At 39.5% G+C, this 21,652-nt stretch overlaps 1 protein-coding gene across 1 annotated transcript; it reads right to left on the reverse strand.

Annotated features, from left to right (window-relative positions):
* Window positions 1-397: 397 nt before the first annotated feature.
* Window positions 398-20,562, reverse strand: GRK7 (G protein-coupled receptor kinase 7). Its single transcript, XM_062499080.1, has 4 exons — window positions 19,945-20,562; window positions 18,766-19,203; window positions 4,849-5,120; window positions 398-740 (listed from the first exon to the last, which is right to left on the reverse strand). The coding sequence occupies exons 1-4, from the start codon at window positions 20,545-20,547 to the stop codon at window positions 398-400; spliced, it is 1,656 nt and encodes a 551-aa protein (XP_062355064.1). The 5' UTR covers window positions 20,548-20,562.
* Between the last annotated feature and the right edge of the window lie 1,090 nt (window positions 20,563-21,652).

Below are 21,652 nucleotides of genomic sequence, written 5' to 3' on the forward strand. Positions count from 1 at the left end.
ATCTTTCCTGAAAACTGTAGAACAAAGAGGAAATGTTAGTGGAAATAACAAGGAAAAAGAAAGAAAAATCAACAAATCATATTCAAAAGAGTAATCAGTCATTTTCAAAAGCTGTTGCCTCCTCACTCTATCATTGATTTTCGTATTTCATATTTGTATTCTAAGCTTCTTGGAGAAATATGGTTCTTCATTTGATACATCTCCAATAACACAAAAATATCTCCTTTCTTAGAGCAAAGGAAAATAACACAGTCTATTCAGCTGGTGACTCTACATAGCCTGTCAATGTCACATTACACTGGCTGGCTCTTCTCAAACACATGTACTGAGTTTCTGAAACAGAGTCAGAATATGGAAAGTTCTGAGGTGGTTTCTACTCTATTTTGTAATGAAATAATTACAACAATAAACAAACTCCTGACTTAGCTTCACCTCCGTTTGCGTAACCTCCAGAAACTACTCTGTTGGGATCATTCAGTTCATCAAACAGTCCCGTTTCAATGACTTCTTCCTGCCAGGGTATGGGGACAGCACCTGTCGCAAACTTCTTGAAGAACTTCTTGTCTTTGTCATCAAACTCAATTCCTCGTATTTCAGAGAAGTCAGCAATGTCTGCAATATCTTTGGCATAGACAACTGATGGATCTGGCACAAATGGAGGGTCAATAAGGTTTGCCTCTAACCTGTGGAAATTTATTGTTTTGAAGAAGCTGTGTTTTCTTGGGTCATCATCTTCAGTCCTGCAATAAAGCAAATGTGTGTTCATCAGTGTGTTTTGCTCTCAGAGAGACATAGGGGTGTCTGTGTTCTGTACATGACAGTACTTGCTATACTTATATATACACACATATCTATATATCTATATACCTATATATCTATATATGTATATATATGTATAGATATGTATGTGTATGTATATCATGCAACACAGTTCCTTTTTTCCTAACCAAGGAATGCTGCATTGCACAATATAAGCTGAGAAGCTGAAAACATTCTGATCCATCACTTGTTACTGCACCTCTCGGGGTACATCAGCCCAGGCAAGGTGCCCCACAGGAGCTGCAGTGCTGCATTTGGGACACCCCCTCCAAAGCTGCACTTCCACCAGAACTGAACCTGCAGCACAGGGTGGAGGAGGAGTATTGGATTTACTGTCCCACAGGGCAAGTTCAGTGATTGGCTCTGTATCTGCAGGATAAGAGTATCTATCTATCTATCTGTACTATAGGGTAAGAATATGTATTAAAAACTCTAGAATGGAGTATACCGGGTTCATACATCTATAGACTGACTGAGCAGCAATAGTCTGAATAGGAAGCTGGTGACAAATGGCAATTCTTGTTTTATCTTAATTCAAAGCATCTACACATTTACATCCTAAAACTCAGTTATTTCACTCAAATAAACAGTCTGACTTATAGTGACTGTTTTAACAAAGATTTTTTAGTCAAGAGATTCACAGATTATGACATTAACAAAAGTATGTGTGCCACTGTCACAAACATGATCCTTTATTAATATAGTTAAAACCCAGTAATAAAACCCAGAAAGGACTAAATCACTGCAAATGCTTAAGTTAAATAAATCTTACGAATAAAAGCTTCAGACCTCAGGGAGACCTTCAACTGTAAAACAATTAGTGAATTGTTTCACTGTAGACCTAGAGAGAGACTTGTAGAATATTTTCTGGTGATAAAAATCATCTGGGCCTCAAATATGTGCTTGTTGAAGCATGACCAAAGACCACAGCTTTTGAACTGTGCCTCTAGTGTCAAGGCATGCAAAGTCTGAATTTGGAATTCTGGAGAAAGGAGGAGTAGAGAGGAGCACTGTCTTTTCCACACCTATGCATTCTTTGTTCACTTGTAGTTTCCAACACATTGTTTTCTTTTCCAACCTCTTTACAAAATCAAACTTTGCAAAGTGTAAGCCCTCATGTATTTCTAGACAATATTCTATTAATAAAATGCAATGCAAATGTGCAGAAGAACCATATAGAAGCAGTAGATTTGTGTGATTATGGAAAAATCTTTATTTTTTTAAATCTTAATTTCCATGCATGCAGAACAGCTTGTCCAGCTTGGCACTACTGCCTGTTCTTTGTGCTGTCCTGCCTGCTTCTGGCCTGCCTTTGGTGCTCCCTGGGCACAGCAGAGATGAAACCACCAGCTTGTCTTTTCAGCCCCTTGCTAGAAAATGGTCACTCTGCACCTCTGCCCAGTTCTGAGCAAGCCACCACCAGCCACTACCCACTGTACATCACCAGGAATGAGCAGGATGCCACAACACAAAGAATGATGGATGCTGCCATCCAGGCATGCTGGGCAATGGAAAATATTATGTTTTTAACCCCAAAACACCATATGAACAAAATTATGAACGTACAGATTAAGGATCCTGACTTCTGCATATCCATAGGCTTGCAAAATCGTCTCCTACCTTTCCTAGCCAGTGATAACCAAGAACTTGAGCAGCCTGACATGATTTATATACATTCACTGTTAGCCTGAATTGCATTTCAGCTGCTGTTCAAATTAACTGGTGTCCTGGGACCCTGGTGAGCCACTAGTGCTGACTGGGCAGATGCACTTGCAAAAATCTCCCTTTACTTTGCTTTTCCTTTCTGTAACATAAACCAAAAAAGCACTAGAAGCTCCACAATGGATTGCTGTAGTGTTCCTCGTCCTGAAACCATAAAAAGTTTAAAAATGTAAAGCTACATGAATGCCATCTACTGGAACTGAGACATCTTCCAACTAGCTGGAGATGAACTTGAGCTCATCCTCTGTGAACTGCATTTTTATGTAACTTAAACAGGAAGAGCAAATGAACTCACATGAAGTTGGTCAATTCTGTGTTCTTCCATTAAAAAAAAAATACAAATCACTTTACAGGTTCAGTATTTGAGATATCAATCTCAAAAAAGCTGAGTAGAGAAAAGGGGTTACATCTTTCTTGAGTTAGCTAGTGAAATCACATCTTCAGTAGAAGAGTGGAGTATTTTAGAAGGTCAGGTGTACAAAATAAAGCTGTCTTTGAGCAGCTTTAACTTATGCAACAGGCACTGCTGTGGATAACCCAAGCTCTTGTTGTCCTTAGGAGAATTACTGTGCTAATCTTTACGTAACACACAGCTGTCCTGAATAGTATCACCCTGTTTAAGAGGTATGGGCAGGCATTTATTCTGTATCCTGCTCAGGGTACACATACTATTGTTTGTCTTCTTCAGGTATGGCACTTAAGAGGAAGGATATCTTAAACAGCAGAAAATTAAAAATACTATGTGCAGTAACCTTTCTGTGTACATTTTTCATTTTGCTGAGATGTTATGGAACAAAAAGCAGACAGAAAAATTGTAAATTATTCCCCTGGAAAAGGTGATGTGTTTACAGTAAGTGAATCATCTGTTGCTGGTTTTGTTTCAGACTTGCTGAATGAACTAAACCGAGTCACTTACAATTTCTAAATTTCATTTTCCCCTACTCTTAATTTTGTTTACTTCACAAAGTGCTCTAAGTCCAAATGCCTGCAAAATATGCTGAATTATTGTTAGAGTGCTCTGTTTTTTTGTTAAATTTACTTTTGAAGTAAGCTTTTAAAACATAGTAAAATAATACAGATTTTGTATTAAATATACTCCATGTGCTTCTGAAAATAACTTTTTTCTGCTGCCTTGCGCAGTTGCTGAGAAAATTCATCAGGTACAAGAGTAGTTGTCTTCATTTAGCAACAGATTATTAAGAATATGTGTATTAATGATCTATTATCTTTCATCAAAGTCAATTCTTTCAGACAAATGTTTGCCTAACATTTTGAAAAACTGTTCCACATTGTCATGAAATATAAATTTAGGAGACTGCACATGCATTTGCAATTAGATCTTTGTCCACTGCACCTTTAGACTGGAAAAGCACCTGATACATGTATTTGTATTCACAGATGATTCAAATCACGGTGTATTCTAAAGATAGTTATAACTGGTTTCCTATTTCTTTTTTACATTTTTATTATATTTCTTTAATATGTCTATATTGCAAACGTAGATCTGCAATCTGTCTAATTAGAAATATACTAAATTATTTATACACACACACATGTATCAGAGGGATCAGAGCTATTACAAGTTAAATATTACAAGGTTTAGCTCTGCAATTCTCTTCTTATTGAAAAGTTCTTGAAACTGCTAAGTCACAGACAGATCTACCAGTCTTCATCAACCAGCTACCTCTGAAGTGCCCAGAAATGTTTTGCTTTATAGGAATTTGTGCCAAATATTCTTTCTCTCCCTGGGATGAGTCAGGATGACCAGAACTTCTATGGCATTTTTCTAAAGCACTTGAGCAAAGCAGAGGGGTTAAGGTCTCTTCAGTAAGAAGCCAAAGACGCAGCCTTGCAAATTAGATATCTGCAGGGAAGAGAATCCACATTGCAGATTTGGATTTCTGCCCACATCATTCCAGTAAGTGATACAGCCTAATATTCTGCATTGTCTGCACTAGCAGGGATATAGGTATCCACTTGAATATCCTTTATCTTAAGGAAAGAATGTGTAAGAAAAACCCTTTTTGACCCTTTCTCCCAAAACTATATGGTCTAACAAAGAAAATAACAAGAAGGCAACTCCTATGAGTCATCTGGAGTGAGGACAGATGATAACACTATTGCAACAACATTCCTTATTTCCACATTATCTTCAAAACTTTCCACCTCTTTCTTCCTGGAAGTAAAAGGGAAAATTAATTGCTCTGTAGAAAGTGAAGATCTAGCCCATTTTTTGCACTAAGTAAGATAACTATATTGTTTGCAGCTTTCATTTCTATTGTACTGAGACTGAGAAGGCATGCATACCTGCTTCCTAAACGGTCCTCTTTTTTCTTAGCCAAAAACAGCCTGCAAATATCTTTTGCTTCCTCTGTAAAGCCGGCATGTTCAAATTTCACCTCATCTTCCAGAGTTCTTCTTTTAACCTCATCCTTATCGACCTTCTCTTTGAAATCCTTGAATGGTGTTCGCCCAGCAACCATCTCATAAATAGAACACCCCATAGCAAACCAGTCCACAGGATAGCTGTAGTCCTCTTCCTTCAGGATTTCTGGAGCCATGTAACCATTTGTCCCAGCCTATTGCAAACACACAATGTCAGTAGTGAAATGCATACAATTAAACACAAGAGTCTGTAATTCTTCCAAAATATTAGTAATTCTACTGATATATTCTGTATCTAGAAACTCTGACCTTTTTTTCAATCAAGAAACGGTAAGGTATAACTTTTTAACACATGGACCACATCTGTCTTTAAACATCTTGGCACATAGGAAAACTGTTATGTTTACTGAAAACTGAAATATGCTTATGTTATGCTTATTCTTAAAAATGTCAGTGCAATTTCTACCTAAAAGTGGTTTATTTTAAAATTCATGGCTAGCTTGCCTTCTTCCTCCATTATATTCTTGTTTTTTGCTTGAAGATATTCTTAGTTTTGTTGTGTAAACACAAGTAGCAATCAATTTGAAAAGATTTTTAAAAATACAAAAATCAGGCAAAACAATCACTGATTGCCCTGTTCAATGGTTATAATCATTCCAACACAGGGCTCTACTGCCAGGGAGAAAATTCTCATCAGGCCAGTAGCTGAGCTGCAATGAGGAAGTTCTCAGCCACCTCCGTCTTGGTTTCTGGATAAATATTCTACCACCAAGGGCCAAGAAAAACTCTTAAAAACCACTGCAAGAAAGTAAACCTATGAAAAGTATAATTCATAAACTACACATATTTGGGGGAAGGAATAAATCCAAACTTTCTGATTGTAACAAATGCCTGAATAAAGACTATTTACAGCACTAATAACCCTTTCTCTGAGAGAAGAAATGGCCACTCTGAGGGGCATCTGCCTGCTTTCATCCCAGCCCAGCCCAGCCCAGGCCTTCCACCTTCACCTTGGGGACAGGCTGCAGTGTTTGAAATAGCTCCTGCTGCCTCTGTCCCCAGGGAGCTGATTCACCTGGGAGGGAAGTGAAGAGATCAGCTCTCTCTATGCTGTCTGCTGCACTGTTACATGACTGAGGATGTGGGATTTCAATCACAACAGCATTTCCTCAGCTGAACCCATGTTTCCTGCTGTGTCTCAAGCTCTATATTATGTATTTACCAGATGCAGCTAACAGCGAAAAGCATGTCAGAAGTTGCTTGAATCTCTCACCTATTTTTTAAATACTGGGTCTGATGTACTACCAGTATAACAATTTAAGATAAAAAACTGTGTCTGTGCAGAATCCCACTAAAACTTACTCAAGACAGTCATTACTACTGCTGTCAGAATACAATCGGGGACAGAGAATCACTCCAAAGCAAAACAGTTAGAAAAAGGTAATGCTAAGCTCATTTGGACAAATTGTATCTATAAAAAGCAAAGCTCAACAGATGCATTTTATTTTATGAGGTTAGATAACCCCTCTGATTTTTGAAAATTTAGGCATAGTACTTCCAGGTCAGGTCTCCCCATAAACTTAATCTTGTGTTACTACATATTATGACATACAATGTCTCTGCTGTAAACACTGTGTGCAAGAGGGAACATTTTATCATCAATTAAAACATAAGCCTAACAGACAGAACATTAATTTTTTTTCTCTCTTTGTAATTTTATTTTTTTACTTTTAAGGATATAGAGAAAAATCCTCCATATGGTTGAAAACCAGAAATGAGAAGAACAAAAATACCAATTAGGTTGAAAGCAAAGGGAAAGGTTAAAAGTGAACACTTGCCTCCCTCACTAAAGCCACAGAAGTACAGAGGAGCAGCACAGGCACTGCAGTTGCTGACATCATCTCACAGGCAATTTGTACTGCTTACACTGGGTTTCTCTAACTAAAAATATTGAGAGATACCCAGCATTACATTTTTAGGTATTATTACTGCTCTGTTCAGGGAAGGGGACAAATGCTCAAACACAGACCACAGACCCCAGATCCATATGGCCTCAGAAAAACCTGGAAGGGATAGGAGTGGTTAAATTAGTAGAGAAATTTTGATACAAAAGCTTGCGCACAGAGCTCATTGTAGATTAGTAAACACAGCTCTAAATAGGTTTCTGGATTTTTTTTTCTTTTCTTTTTTTTTCTCCTTCTGGGAAGCAATAAACATTTTTACTGAGATGAAGCTGGGGCACTAATGCCTTGAAGAACTATTGAGTCACATTATCATCAAAATGTGCCCTGACAGCACAATATGGTCTTCTGATAAGAGATTACTTTGCTGCTACTTGGCATCATCATACATAACCTGGATACATCTGACATGGAGAAGTCAGAAATCCACTGTCACAGATGTGTCTCAAGGCAGCTCCTTTCAGACTGCTTCTCTGCTTGTGTTTTGCCTTCCACAGTCGTTTTTTCAAAAGAAGTAGTTGCCAAGTAACTTCAGTCCCTTCCATGGGCATTTTCAACATACCTTCAGCAGGACACACCATCTGGAAGGACACCATGCTTTGACATGGTGCTTGTGTTTCTCAAGAACAGAGAAAGCAAGGCCATCACCACAGACCAAAAAGACAGCATGACCACAACTTAAGAGAAAACAGAATGGACCAACAGTCTCCCTTCAGACTAAAGTGACAGGCTGTGGATGAGCTTAAATGTAAACAAGAGCTAAACTTCATGGTTCTAAATCAGTAGCACTGAAATCTTGAGTTGTTACTGAGTTGATCCAACTCCATCTGAGGAAGTCGAGAAACATATCATTCCTCTGATATGCTAAACCATTTCAATTTAGAATTTAATGAGAGCTGGTTTTCTCATACAATTTAATCCAAACTTGAATCTAAAAACAAATCTCTCCCAACCCTGAAGCTTTCCTTCTATTCACAATGAAGGAACAGGCTAAGAAGCAGGAATCTAAACCTAATCTCATAAGGTTTGAGACTTGTAACACTAAAACATGATGAATTTTATAGCAGAAGCAAACACATTTCCCAAGTAGGGAACAGGGATTTTTAAGGGGGAAGAAAAACAATAAGGGGGAGAAATACATAAAATCTCTTTTTATCAAAACAGGAATTTAAAGATAGGAAGAAAAGAGCTTAAATTTTAGTGCTTTCCACCTATTTCTCTCTATGTGTAGTTATGGCAAAATCATTTGGGAAGAAAGACACTAAAGCCTTTAGCATTTGCTGTATTAGAGAACACAAAAAATTAATTATTCAGCACCTGAAAGAACACAGAACCTTCAAATGAAGATTTAATTCTACCTTTGGGGAGTAGGCAGCATTAGAGAGAGGGTAATACCTAGCATCCCTACACTAATCATTATGGAGGACAAGATGTAAAAATCAGATCATCTTTCCAGGAAAAGAGATCTACAGCAACAGGAAAGGCAGCCTCAATAACCTCAGGAGAGGTTGATCTAAGGAGGTAAAACAGAAGTTTTGTGAAGGGAGTTTTTAAACTGTACAACTCCCACTAGCAGTGAAATCTGAGCAGCAAAAAAATGTATTAGGTGGAAAACTTATCCACTGATTCCCAAAGCAAAAGTGAATTAAAGTAAATTGCTCTTGGCAGGCTGTGAAGTAAGTAAGTATACTGTAAACTACATTCTAGTGCAAAAATGAAAAAAAAAAAAAACCAAAACAGAAAGCAAAGAAATTAAAAGCTACCACAAAAGATAAATGCATTATTTTTTGAAGGGTTCTATTTCCCACAAGCTGGTCTTGAATATTTAAGTCAGTTAGAATTATCTGACCATGCTTCAGAATGGGTATCTCCAAGTATGGGATACTAACTGATATGTCTATCATACAAAAAAATCACTAGGTTTGTATGATTTTGCAGATGTTTTAATTTAATACAACTTATAAGTAAATTTAGTAGCTGTATATTAACTGAAACCCACTTTTTCTTACTAGATCTTACTTTACATGGATAAATTTCGCTCTTTGAATGGAAACAGAGAAAATAAACAACCCATACTCAAACTTAATTCCTCTGTTGCCAACTCTACCCTTCGAGGATATTCACTGGGTTTTGACTGAGACCAAGTACATTATTCTCTTCTTTCCTGTATAATTTGTAACACAAGGAACACAAGGTAACACAAGGAACCATTTTAATATATGTATTAACTAATGAAGTGATCTTACAAACACTGACATTACACCATCACTAACCTGGAAACATCTAACACGACACAACAAATAAAAATACCACAGAAGAAGACAAAGAATGTTATATTATCCCAACTTTTTACTAGAACCAGAAATTTTACACCATTGTAGAGGCACAGAACTTTTTGAAGCATAGCCAGTATAACACTAGCTATTTTTTGCTTGGTCTCCATCTAATATTGTCTTTTGTGACAAGCAGGATGCCTTACTTGCATATGCTGCTTGAATTATAAAAATATTCATTACATTTCAGTCATTAAATTTTAATTGACCTGCTTTTGAAAAGTGTTCACAGATCTACTTTCCCTTTATTCCCCTATCTTGAGAACAACCCAAAAGACAATTTTTCAGTAAACCTCTAAAACTCCATGACCAAATGCTGCCCTTGGCTACATTAGCGAAGAAGTTCTGTTGAGTGGAATTATTGCTTTGAGTGTGATTTGACAGGGCATAGTAGAAACGACTCATCTGAAAGTATACAAATGTTTCTTTTGAGAAATGCGATCCCGAATAAATTTTTCACAGGTGACATAAGGACAGTCTTGTAGCAGTTGTGGAGGCGATGTGAGAAGCACGAAGCGCGCTGCGATGCCGGTGCAGCCGAGGGGCGCTGGGCACAGCAGAGCCCGGAGCAGACCCGGCCCGCAGTGCAGCAGCTCCCACATCCCGGGACTGCTGTCCCGACCGGGGACAGCCCTGCGGCCCTGCCCCTGTGCCAGCTTCCAGCAGGTGCACGCAGGGAACACGGACACCTTCGGAGCTTTCAGCAGCACAGAAACAGGCAAAAGGGAAGAAACAGGATTTAGATCTTGCTACCTTTTCCCACAGATCTCTGCAAAACAAACTCCATTGATATAATAAACCAAAGAGTAAAGCAAATCAGAATGTCTATCTTTTGTTTGCCATGGCACAAGAACTGTTGAACAGAGGAAACAAAACAAGCTGAGTTTAGCTCTATCAGCTGTTTCCTGGGGCTCAGTCCTTCCTTCCTCCAAGGGGTGCCACTGCCTGCTTTGTTCTCTTGTCCAGCTGTTCCTCCGCTCCTTCAGCAATGGCCTTAATAGACCCTGCAGGAATGCAGGAACAGACCACAGAAATCTATTCCCTGCACACAAGCTAACAGGCCCTAGATGTGGAGAACAACACTGATCTGCCTCTGTCACTCACTTCACCATCTTAATTCTTCTTCCAAGAGCTGCTGCGAGGAGGAACAGAATGCAATTTAAAGAGTTACACAGAATTGCAGTTCCTCCGCAGTTTCTCACCACACATTCATACAGTAAGAAACCAGCTGACCCAATTAATAGGCAACTATTTTTTTTTTTTTTTGAGAAGATAAATCTAAATAGGGCAAAAGGCAGCTGGAAAGTCACACAGAATAAAGATTCGGGCATATTGTTAATGCTTAGCAGAGGGAGGGGCCTTCTGATGGGATGGCCTATCATGAATTGTTGGGCTACTGATTCAGAAGAACGCAAGGAGGATTCTTTAGAGTAGTGGGGGAAGATAATGAGAAAGACAATACTGGAACTTAGGAGCTACTGAATCCCACATGTTTATGTAAGATTCAAGACCAAACTTTTTTTTTATTTTCACATAAGAAGCTAATTTTCATAGGGAAAGTTGTGTGCTTTAAAAAAAGCCTACACAGGCAAAAGCACAAAAGGGACAAAACAGATTTTTGCTGTATTAGAAAAAAAGAAAAAATGGCCCCGGGTTCAAAGTCATTAACTGGAATAGCAAAAAAAAAAAAAAAATCCAGCATTGGTTTTTAATCTTTTAAGCTTGTCCATCACTAATCACAGAAATGAAGGCAATTGTACCACAAAAGAGAAAGCCACTCTGTGCAGTAGGGACTGCTGCCTGTGAGCTCTTCCTTGGGAAGAGAAGTAGACACAGTCACAACATGGTTTCAGTTTAGATCCACGCTGTATGGAAGCCAAAGGGATAAAGGGCTCGAGAATGGACAATCCAGTAACTGGGCACCAATTTTAACTGGATTCTAGAGCAGCTCCCTGCTTTCTTCCTGCATGAGCACACGTAAACCTTTGCCTCAGATTCCGACTGGAGAGAGACCAGTCCACCACTCCCACCTGAGTGAAGTGTCATCAGAAGGCATCAGAAGGCCTTCACAGTCAGGGAAGCAATAAGACATTATAGGATGGAGCATTTAGGACAAACAGAACACTTGGTAGAGTCGTAAGCACACAATTAGAACTCAAGAATTACAAGGGTTCTCTAGCCTTCCTGTAACACGATTTTCTCTTTAATTTCCTTTTACATTTCTCCTGATAATTTCCCATCTATAATGTAGAAATAATAATACTTCAGAGATATTTGTGGTTTCATTTATTTAATGACCAGACTATTCCATAAACAGTGTTAATAAGAGAGAAAGAAAACTCTCCATCTACTTAGCTCTCTCTGTATTTTATGAAGCTCTTCATATCAAATGCAGGTACTGTCTCACAGCACCATGCATAGACTGCTTCCTCAGAAAGGAGGTGTCAGAGAGAAATCTGTGTTCTGTGCCATTGTGACTCAGGGGACAGGACAGCAGGCTGCCCTGGGAAGGGCAGGGGCCCTCCATTGTAAGTACAGCCACTGTAGGTTAAGCAGTGCAAACGTCAGTGAGGCCTGGAGAGTTACTGCTGGTCACTGAAATCCACAGGACTTCATCCACCTTATCTTTCAGGATTATGACTAATGTTGGAGGTACCATTCTTTAAAATGTGAATCCAGGGAGATGGGTACTGGCTGCATCAGACCAATGGCCCATACAGCCAGTTCACTGTCCGTGAATTGCATCCAAACAAATTAATGTACAGGGAGGTCTGTAAGAGCCTGGTGTGTACATTGAGACTTCTCTATACTTTCCTGGACTCCAACTATTTGCAGTCCAAGGGCTTCCAGAGACAGAAATGGTTTCTCTCAATGAAACCTTTTTCCAGTCGTCAACTCTCCCACTGAACCTAGCTAAATTTGTAGAATCTACAAGACCTTTTTCAAGAGTGTCCTGCAGCTTAACTACTCTTTGGTTTACCATCTTTTTTAAGAACCATGCACCTGCTACCTTTCACTAGCACATTTTAAATAATGTGCAAAACCAAGCCCCCAGTGTTCACTTGCATGTGTCTGCAATCCCAGGATTTTACTTTGTCTTCCTAAAAAAACTAATTGCAAGTCTGATAACTGAAACTACTCATGGCAGCAAGTGGAATGGCACATGTGGTCCCCAAAGAACAGAAGTACTACGTTGCTCACCACCTCACAGCTTACTATTTCTGCAATACTGCTTCTGGTCAAAGCTGTCAAATCAAAAGTCCAAAGAATTTCAGTGTAAGCAAAATGCATTTCTTATCCAATGAAATAAAAACATCTTTGACTACGATGAGTCAATGTGTGGCCCCCTAGATGATTTACCCAAGGGATCATTTCAGCACGTACACTTTTTACAGAAAACACTCCAGCATTTATTAACTGTCAGATTAAGCTGAATGAGGAACAATGATAAAAGTCATGCCGAGACTTTGTGCTACATCGTAAAGGGCTCCAATGTAATTCCCTGACAGAAAAAATGGATGGCACACTGCATGTAGGAGTATTTCATGGGATATATTGCACTCTCTTAATCTGAGATGACCACAGTATCCTTTCTGCCATATCCAAAATTGCAGGAGGCAGAATGGTCCCACAAAATCATTTTTGTTCCTTCACTCTCACTATCATGGCATTCATATAATTAGATTGGAAAAGATTCTAAGATCATTGAGCCCAACCATTAACCCAGCACTGCCAAGCCCACCACTAAACCATGTCCTTAAGCCCCACATCTACAAGGCTTTTCAATACCTCCAGGGATGGTGACTCCACCACTTCCCTAGGCAGCCTCTTCCAAGGCTTGACGAGCCTTCTGGGGAAGAAACTTTCCCTAATATCCAATCTAAACATTCCCTGGCACAGCCTGAGGCCATTTCCATTTGTGCTATCACTTGTTACCTGGGAGGAGAGTCCAATCCCCACTTGTTACCAACTCCTGTCAGGGAGTTGTAGAAAACAGTGAGGTCCCCCTGAGCCTCCTTTCTCCAGTTCCCTCAGCTGCTCCTCACCAGCTGGACTTGTGCTCCAGACCCTTCCCAGCTCCACTGGCTTTCTCTGGACACACTTCAGCACCTCAGTGTCTTTCTGGGAGTGGGAAGCCCAAAAATCCTGTGAGTTGAGAAGCCCAAGGTGCAATCTCACCATGCTGAGCACAGGGGAACGGTCACTGCCCTGGTCTTGCTGGCCACAGGCTAGGATGCCATTGACTTCTTGCCCACCTGGGCACACACTGGTTCATGTTCAGCCAGCTGTTGACCAAAAATCCCCTTTTCCCACTGGACAGCTTTCCAGCCACTCTTCCCCAAGCCTGTACTCTGCAGAGGGCTGCTGTGACCCAGCTGCAGGACCTGCTGTTTGCCTTACTGAACCTTGCAGAACTGCCATCAGCCCATCAATCCAGCCTGTCCAGATCCCTCTGCAGAGCCTTCCTGCCCTCCAGCAGATCCACATTCCCACCCAACTTGGTGCTGTCTGTGAACTCGCTGAGAGCGCACCTGACCCCCCTGTCCAGATCATCAGTGAAGACATAAAACAGGGCTGGCCCCAGGACTGAGCTCTGGGACCCCCACCAGTGACCAGGGGCCAGCTGGCTGGAATTCCATTCCCCACTCTCTGGGCCCAGCCATCCAGCCTCTTTTCACCCAGCAAAGAGAGCACCTGTGCAGGCCATGAGCAACTGGGCTCTCCAGGAGATGCTGTGACACAGGCTTTACTGCAGTCCAGACAGACACATCCACAGCCATCTCCTCATCCACAAAGCAGGTCACCCTGTCATGGAAAGAGATGAGGCTGGTCAAGCAGGACCTGCCTTTCCTGAACCCACGCTAGCTGGCCCTGATGCCCTGGTTGTCCTGTATGTGCTGAATGACCCCACCCAGGACGATCTACTCCATGACCTTCCCTGGTACCAAGGTCAGGCTGACAGGCTGGTAGTTTCCTGGATCCTCCTTCCAGCCTTTCTTGTGGATGGCTATCACATTTGCTAACATCCAGCCAGCTAGGACCTCCTTGGTTTTCCTGGACTGCTGGGAAAGTCATGATGGGAAGTCACTCAGTGAGCACTTCTGCTGCTCCCTCAGTACCCTTTCATGGATCCCAACTGGCCCCATAGATTTTGTGGTTAAGGCTGCATTCTGTAAAGTACGTTTCAGAGACTAAAAAAAAAAAATCTGAAACACCTGGCATGACGACGCACCTCATGACTGCGATTATCAAAATTTTTAAGAACAAATTCTGCTAGTAAAAACATAATCAATTTTGCATGTCATACTTCAAAATGTATAAGCAAAACAGCAGTTCCTCTAATTCTGAGCAAATGAAAAGCCATCATTTTTAAGTGCAAAGGAAGAAGAAATTTTTACAGAATCTTATCCAATAAGAATGCCATGTGATAATGAAAAAGGTCAACTGTAGAACAGCTTGCTGAATTATTTTTTATTTCACAAGTCTAAACCCTCCTCCTGCTTTTCAGCCGCCTTGAAATTAAACTGCAAGTTTCAGGAACATCTAAATAGATTTCCTTGTGTTTTCCTAAGAAATAGAATTGTATAATAAACAAACATACAGGAGGGCAAAAGGACATTTTGAGTAAGATTTTAACCAAAACATGTTTTTCCTATAAAAATATTATGATGTCCTTCAAATATATAAAACATAGCACAGGAAAACTGTGAAGAAGCCTGAAACTTCTGAAGATATGAATGCACTTTTATAAATACTACAAAATATGTTTATGTTATTTTTCACAGTTATTATGTCAATATTTAAGCTCTCTGGCTCACATGCATCTGCACAAAAATTCTTCTTCACAATTTACATGCAAAAGTTGCTTTTCACAAAAGCCATACCCAGTAAGGGCAGAAAATTTCTCCCTAAATAAACAGCAAATACACACTAACTTCTGGAAAAATTGAATTAACTTGGGATGGAAGCTCCACATTTCTGTCATATGCAAAAAACCCCTGGTGCTAGAATCAATCTGGCATGTACATAACAAGACAAAACACTCTGTCTGTGTAAAAGCCATCTTTGCAGGTTTTCAGTTTCTCCTTGTTGTCTATTTCAATTATGTAAGACAGAGAAAATAACATTTAAAAAGCCGTAATTTTAAGATACAAACTAGTTCCTGCAGGGTCTGATTAACACATCAGATCAGATGTAACAGGCACATTTATATGAAGTCATAATGACATTTAAAGTACTGAACAGTTTTATTACCACTAGGCAAGAGTTTGTTTCTGTTTCCAGCGATGTCAGTGAAAGTTCTGACTGAGTAAATGTGCACAGACATTTCCTGGTAGATTGCACAGGTGCATGTAGCTATCACGAGAAGATCCCATATAATCCATGTATGTTTAATGAAAATTACACTGTAAGTAGCTTTCAACTGTTTTCTACTTTTATTTTCAAGACTTAGTATTCAAACTTGTGTATTTAATTTTTTTTGGTGGTTTCTCCATTCTAGGGCCAGCTGGCACTTTACAAAGGCAAATCAGCGCACTTAGTGAAATTAAAGTTTTCTAAATTTTGTAATTATTACTGTATCAATGGCTCACAACTAAAGTATAAGCTTAAAGTACATTCACACAGAAAGCTGGACATTTCTCCTTGCTGCTTTAGCAATCGAAAAGAGAGGGAGAGAACTAAGGCTGGGTATCCAACTCTTTCAAGATTTTTGTAAGGAGTACTGTTTCTGAAAGCAAGGTATTTTTATTTTCAGTAGTTATGAACCATTTGTATGGAGCACACAAGTGCTTTCAAAAGGAGTGTATGGCAGTACTTAAAGGATACCAAGGCTACTTCTTCAATTACGTAAGTATGGAATCATCAATTGCACAATGCTTTTTCTGAAGCATGAACGCACTTTTTTTTTACTAAGACCACATTGAAGTCACCCATCTTAAATTCAAAAAACTTTTCTATCCACAAAGAACATTTCTTTAGCTGATGAGCAGTACATAAACATTACAATTTTGTAGAAACCCTCAAAGAAAATGTGGAAAATGTCTAAAACAGGAACTCATTAATAAGCTTATTACTTGTGCCATGTGATAACTTAATCACCTAATAAGATTTACAGAAGGGATTAATGGATCCTCTAACTGATGTATGGGTGATATGCATTTATGAGGATACGTAAGAGGACAGTTCTGCTTTGAAAGCAGAACAAATTTAATCTTTAATGGCTTGTACAGCTATGAGAGTGCACAAAACTTTCAGAATTAATCAAAATTGTGTATTTTTTGCTATCTTTAATGAAATGAATATACAGATAAATCCATATATTATATACTGTAGATCAGCAGCAATATTCCTTAATTAGTGACTGAAAATTGTAAGCCTTAATTTGTCAGTTCAAACCATCATCCAAAATCTAGAAACAGCTTTATGATATTAGACACTTAGATATCAGCACAATACAGATTTGGCCTGGAAAGACTATATATTCTGCTTTAGCTTATAAAAATACCCTTAAAAAACTGAGTCTGCAAAATGGTGCAACTAATTAAATTTCATTTGATGAACCTGTCTTGGATTACATTCCTTTGGGTGAAAAATTAAAAAGTGCTATGTATAGGTTTGGTTAAGTAGTAACAATTTGGCAGTCATACTCAAAAAGCATGTTATGATGTAAATTTTCAGACAATTTTAAGTCAGAATGCAACTGTGATTAGTAGACAAAAATAAGTTTCACAGCACCATTTTTCTTTTAATACAGGAGTATATGGTGAAGCTCAATGTAAGTTTTGTGTTCTTTGGTCTTCCTGTGTACAACATGAGTATAAATAATAATAATATCCAGCTCCCATATAACATTTTTTAGAAGTTTTCAAATATGACTATTTTTCAGAAATGCAAAAAAATGGGAAATATTAATTTAACTCATTTATAGTTATGATACACAAAAAAAGAAAAAAAAAACCCAAACACTTTTTCCCCCATCTTGTATTTCAATGTAATGTATGAATAAAACTGCCTTTAACTGAAATTCCTTACATTAGAATCATTATTCATTGCTGTTTTTGCTCTAATAAAAGCACCCATATAATGGTGACTAGAGCTTCTAAAAACAACAAAAGAAAAGGCACTAACAATTTGATGGCTGTCATAGAAGATGAGGAGGAACAATCACCTTGTGCAATACTGCTTTGAGATTCTACCCTAATACCAACAGAAGTGGTTACATATTGCTAAATACACTCTTTAATTTTGAGGGTTTTTTCCTTCTGCTAAACCTCACGTATTTACAAGTAAGAAAAACTGCCCTTTGACTGAACTATTTGTTCTCATCATAGTAACTGCATGGCTCTCTAATTTGCAAAGCACAGTAAGGTTTATACCTTTGGGTTCACTGATGAAAATGCCTTGTTTACAAACAAAACATTCTCATTTCACATAAGCTCTACTGAAAAATCTGCCTTAGCATCCACAGAAGCTGTATTTTTGTATCTAAAACACTATGCGGTTTAATTTTAAAATTATTTACTATATATACATACAGGAATTCCCACATTTTCTTTCAGTGAGAACTAAAACCACTCACAGTACAAACTTCTTCAATTGCCAGGAAAGGAAAAGATCCTTCAAAATTACTGAATTTAACATCAAAAGATGTGCACTCAAATATATAACGTAGAAGGCCATTAGCGGATCCTGTCTTCTACTGAATTTCTGATGTGAACTTGGGGAGTTTAATACAGACCAATTTATAATTCTGCTTCCATTTCTTCATATTCTCAGTGTATTTCAGACACGTTCTCTCATTATACACATCTTTAAGCTCAAGATACCTTGAGAGAAATACGTCTTTTTCACAGTTAAGCTACCTGAATACATCTTTCTTGTGCAAATCTCTGGACATTATTACAAATCCAGGTTAGTTTGGGATGACCCCAGGAACAGCTGAAGTGCTGCACAATCCAATTCACACAAAATTCAGTTGATCATCCATCTTTTTCTTCCTACACGTGTAGACAGGTATGGACATTTACAAACCATGAAGTCAGCTAACTTTTTCAGGAATTAATTTGTGAGGGGAAGGAAGGTTGGAAATCATTTATTATGCAGCACCACACACACCTGCAATACAACCAGCAGCGTCACTTAAAGAGTAATGTGCAAGAAATTGTATTCTCCTAGGAGCAAATGTGGAATACAGAGTAGTCATATCTTTGACTGTTGCTCATTAAACGATTGCTTAAATCCCTGACTATGCAGTATTCCATAAGGCACAAAGCATCTGCCTCTCAAAAGTCATTGGTTCAAGAGCTTATCGTAAGAGAAAAAAGTTGATTCTACTATTTCTGGGCAAAATAAGTTATTTTACCACATGCAGCAGCTAAGGAGTTAATAAGCCAAATCTTATGACCTGTCTCTCATAAGAAAATTACTACATTAGGTCTTTAGCAAAGAATCAATTCCAGGGAATTAAGTCTTGGACTCATAAGGCATTTAGAAATAGAATGGCTTCGCTTCCCACTGCCCAGGTTCAAAGAATTTGTACTCACCCTCTGGGTGATGCTTTTTCCCTCTTTGACTTTAACTGCCAATCCAAGATCAGACAGTCTGCAATTCCCATTATCATCCAGGAGGACATTCTCTGGTTTCATATCCCGGTACAAAATTTTGATGGAATGGAGATGCAGAATCCCACAGGTGATCTGAGCCGAGTAAAAGATGATCCTTTTCATTTCCAAACCCCTTTCTCCCACATTGTAGATGTGATACTTCAGATCCCCTCCATTCATGAGGCTCATAACAAGACACAGATGGGTTTTGGTCTCATAGGCATAAGCTAGTGTGACTATGAAAGGGCTGTTGACCTTCTCCAGGATCTCTTTCTCCAGCAGTGCCATCTTCTCTCCACTTTTCTTTTTCAACCTTTTCTTATCCAGTTTCTTGCAGGCATACATCTTACCAGTATTTTTGACCTGGATGGCACAAACCTAGAGAAGATGCACATGGAAAGGTAACAAAGGAATTTTACAGAGACTGGAATATCAAGGGTAGTAACAGGCAGGAACTAGAGAATCAATGATGCCTGTTAGTAGCTGCTGATGCTGACTTCTATGATGAGTATATTAGCACAGAAAACAAGGAAAAAACAAGCACACAGTCAGTTCTGTTCTGAACCAGTGGGTCTGAGGCAAAGTTATTCAGGATGCCACTAGCAGACATGCATTAGCAAGTAAAAGAAATGAGGACAAGAACAAAAATCTGTAACCATGAGAATAAGCAGCATATGCAGATTGCATCTGTACAATTGAACCCTCTTACTCTCAAAAAAATTTCCATACTGTAGTTTGGGAACAGATCCTGATGTGCAGTTTAGATTTGTAAACTGCAGCTAGGAATTATTTGGGCATGTGTCAGGTAACACAGGCTAAGATGATGTCAAGGAGCACACTAATAGTTAACTACATGAACATAAATGCAAGTTTTCATAAAGAAGACTGCTTTTTTACTAGCATAGATAAGGAATGTGTAAACCTTAAAGTAGCTTTTTACTAACAAGAGCCTTTATCACAATATAAATAACCCAGCCTGATTTCTGGAAAATGGGCAATCTGAAGGGGCACATTTTACAAATCTTCATGCAATGGCTTAATCCACTGCTCTTTGCAAACCCACCTGCTAGTCTTGAAAGGGGAGAGATGACTCACATCCTTAAAAGTACAAGCTCTTACCTCTCCAAAGCCACCTTTGCCCAGCACTCGGAACTCAGAGAAGTATTTATCAGTTACTGGTTGCTTCTCAAACACTTTCCATTGGATGAATTTGTCATAAAAGGGGCTGTTCTGAAAGTCCTGGAAGGGCTTGTCTTTAAAGAAGACTTTGGTTTCCTCCTTGGCCAGCTGCGTGATGTTCTCGTAGTCTTTTGCAGTAGCTGCTTTGCATTTGCTGACCAAGTCAGAGCTCATGAAAGACAGATAGTTTTTGGCGCCTTCCTTAAGAAAATTGGTGACAATATTTTCCATGGTACTGTTCTTGAGATTGTCATCTGCCAACTCCCAGTTTGACACCTCATCCAGAAAGTCCCTAGCCACCAAATATTCTGGCACTGTCTCCAAGAAGTCTCTGAAGAATCTCTTGCCAATGGGCTGCTGTTCACAGATGTTATCATAATCACCAACAACGGACTCTCTATGCTCTTTGCACTCCTCAATCTTGGGCAGTGAGAGGCTCTTACGCCTCTTTTGCATTTCCTTGGTGTCTCCATCTCCACTCTTCCTTGCCTGGAGGTAGGCAGTGTTGGCAATCAGGTTGTCGAGCCCCCCCAGGTCACACATCTTGGCAAGCCCTTGGGGTGGCAGAGCCTGGTTCAGACAAAATGAGTAACTGGCCCAGGAGCTGTGCTGTAACTGCACTGCACTTCTCCCAGAAGTGGTGTGTGGTGTGTGAGGGCTTCTGAAAAACACCAGAGAGACTAACTGCTTTTGCATTAAATACCTCTCAAGGATTTTCACTAAGTACCTTTAGGTATAGGCACCATTTGTGGAAAGTGACTGGTAAGAGGTTTCTCTGTAAGAAGCTTTGAGTTTACTATCTATAGCTGAGGGATGACATCCTAGGCAAACCTTCCCACTGGCAGTACCAAATGCACGTGGTTCAGCTGGTGTTTTTCAGAATGGGCCCTGATAACCTTTAAATGTACCAAGATTCCCTCCACATGCACTGTCCCTGGCTGCTGGGAACATGCCAAGATTCCTGGCTGCAATACATGCACTCTCCAACTTGGGCATTTCAGCCACAGTCAGCAGGACAGGCCTGGATCTCCCCCAGTTGACATCAAACACCAGCAGAACAACAACTGGTTTTATGAAAAGCTTTTATCACAAACCTGCCATGCCTAAAAGATGTCAACACAGATGAACATGAGATGTTGATCTTGAAATTACCACACAATCAGTGTGTTTGAGCACTCACACATCCAAAACTCAAGTTATACTCAACATCAGTGACTGAGCCCCACAGACAGTTCATGCAAACCCTGCCGCCTCGCGTGGCTCTGTCTGAGCAGATTATATGCAGAGGCTAAGAACTGTCGCCGGTCTAAAAATAATGATCCCTATCTACGAAACAACACAGCTCTGACTTCATCTCCTACCCACAGAAAAAAGAGAAACACTTCAAATGAACAGCCAAATCTTGCCAAGACACTACCATATGTTGTTTTGGTCTCAGTTTATTTTCCCTGCTGAGCTTTATGACAGAAAGTGGTCGGATGAGAAGGTGGCAACAGCATATAGCTGAGGTGACATCAACAAAGGGACAAAGCTGATTATAAGTGAAGGCAAATTCCACCTGACTTCACTTGCTGGCTGCCTACCAGAAGGTTTTTTTCCCCTTCAAAAGAGTAAAAATTATGTGTGGCGCTCACTAGGCTAAGCCCCC

The sequence above is a fragment of the Cinclus cinclus genome, chromosome 10 (assembly GCF_963662255.1).
Source record: "Cinclus cinclus chromosome 10, bCinCin1.1, whole genome shotgun sequence".
NCBI lineage: Eukaryota > Metazoa > Chordata > Aves > Passeriformes > Cinclidae > Cinclus > Cinclus cinclus.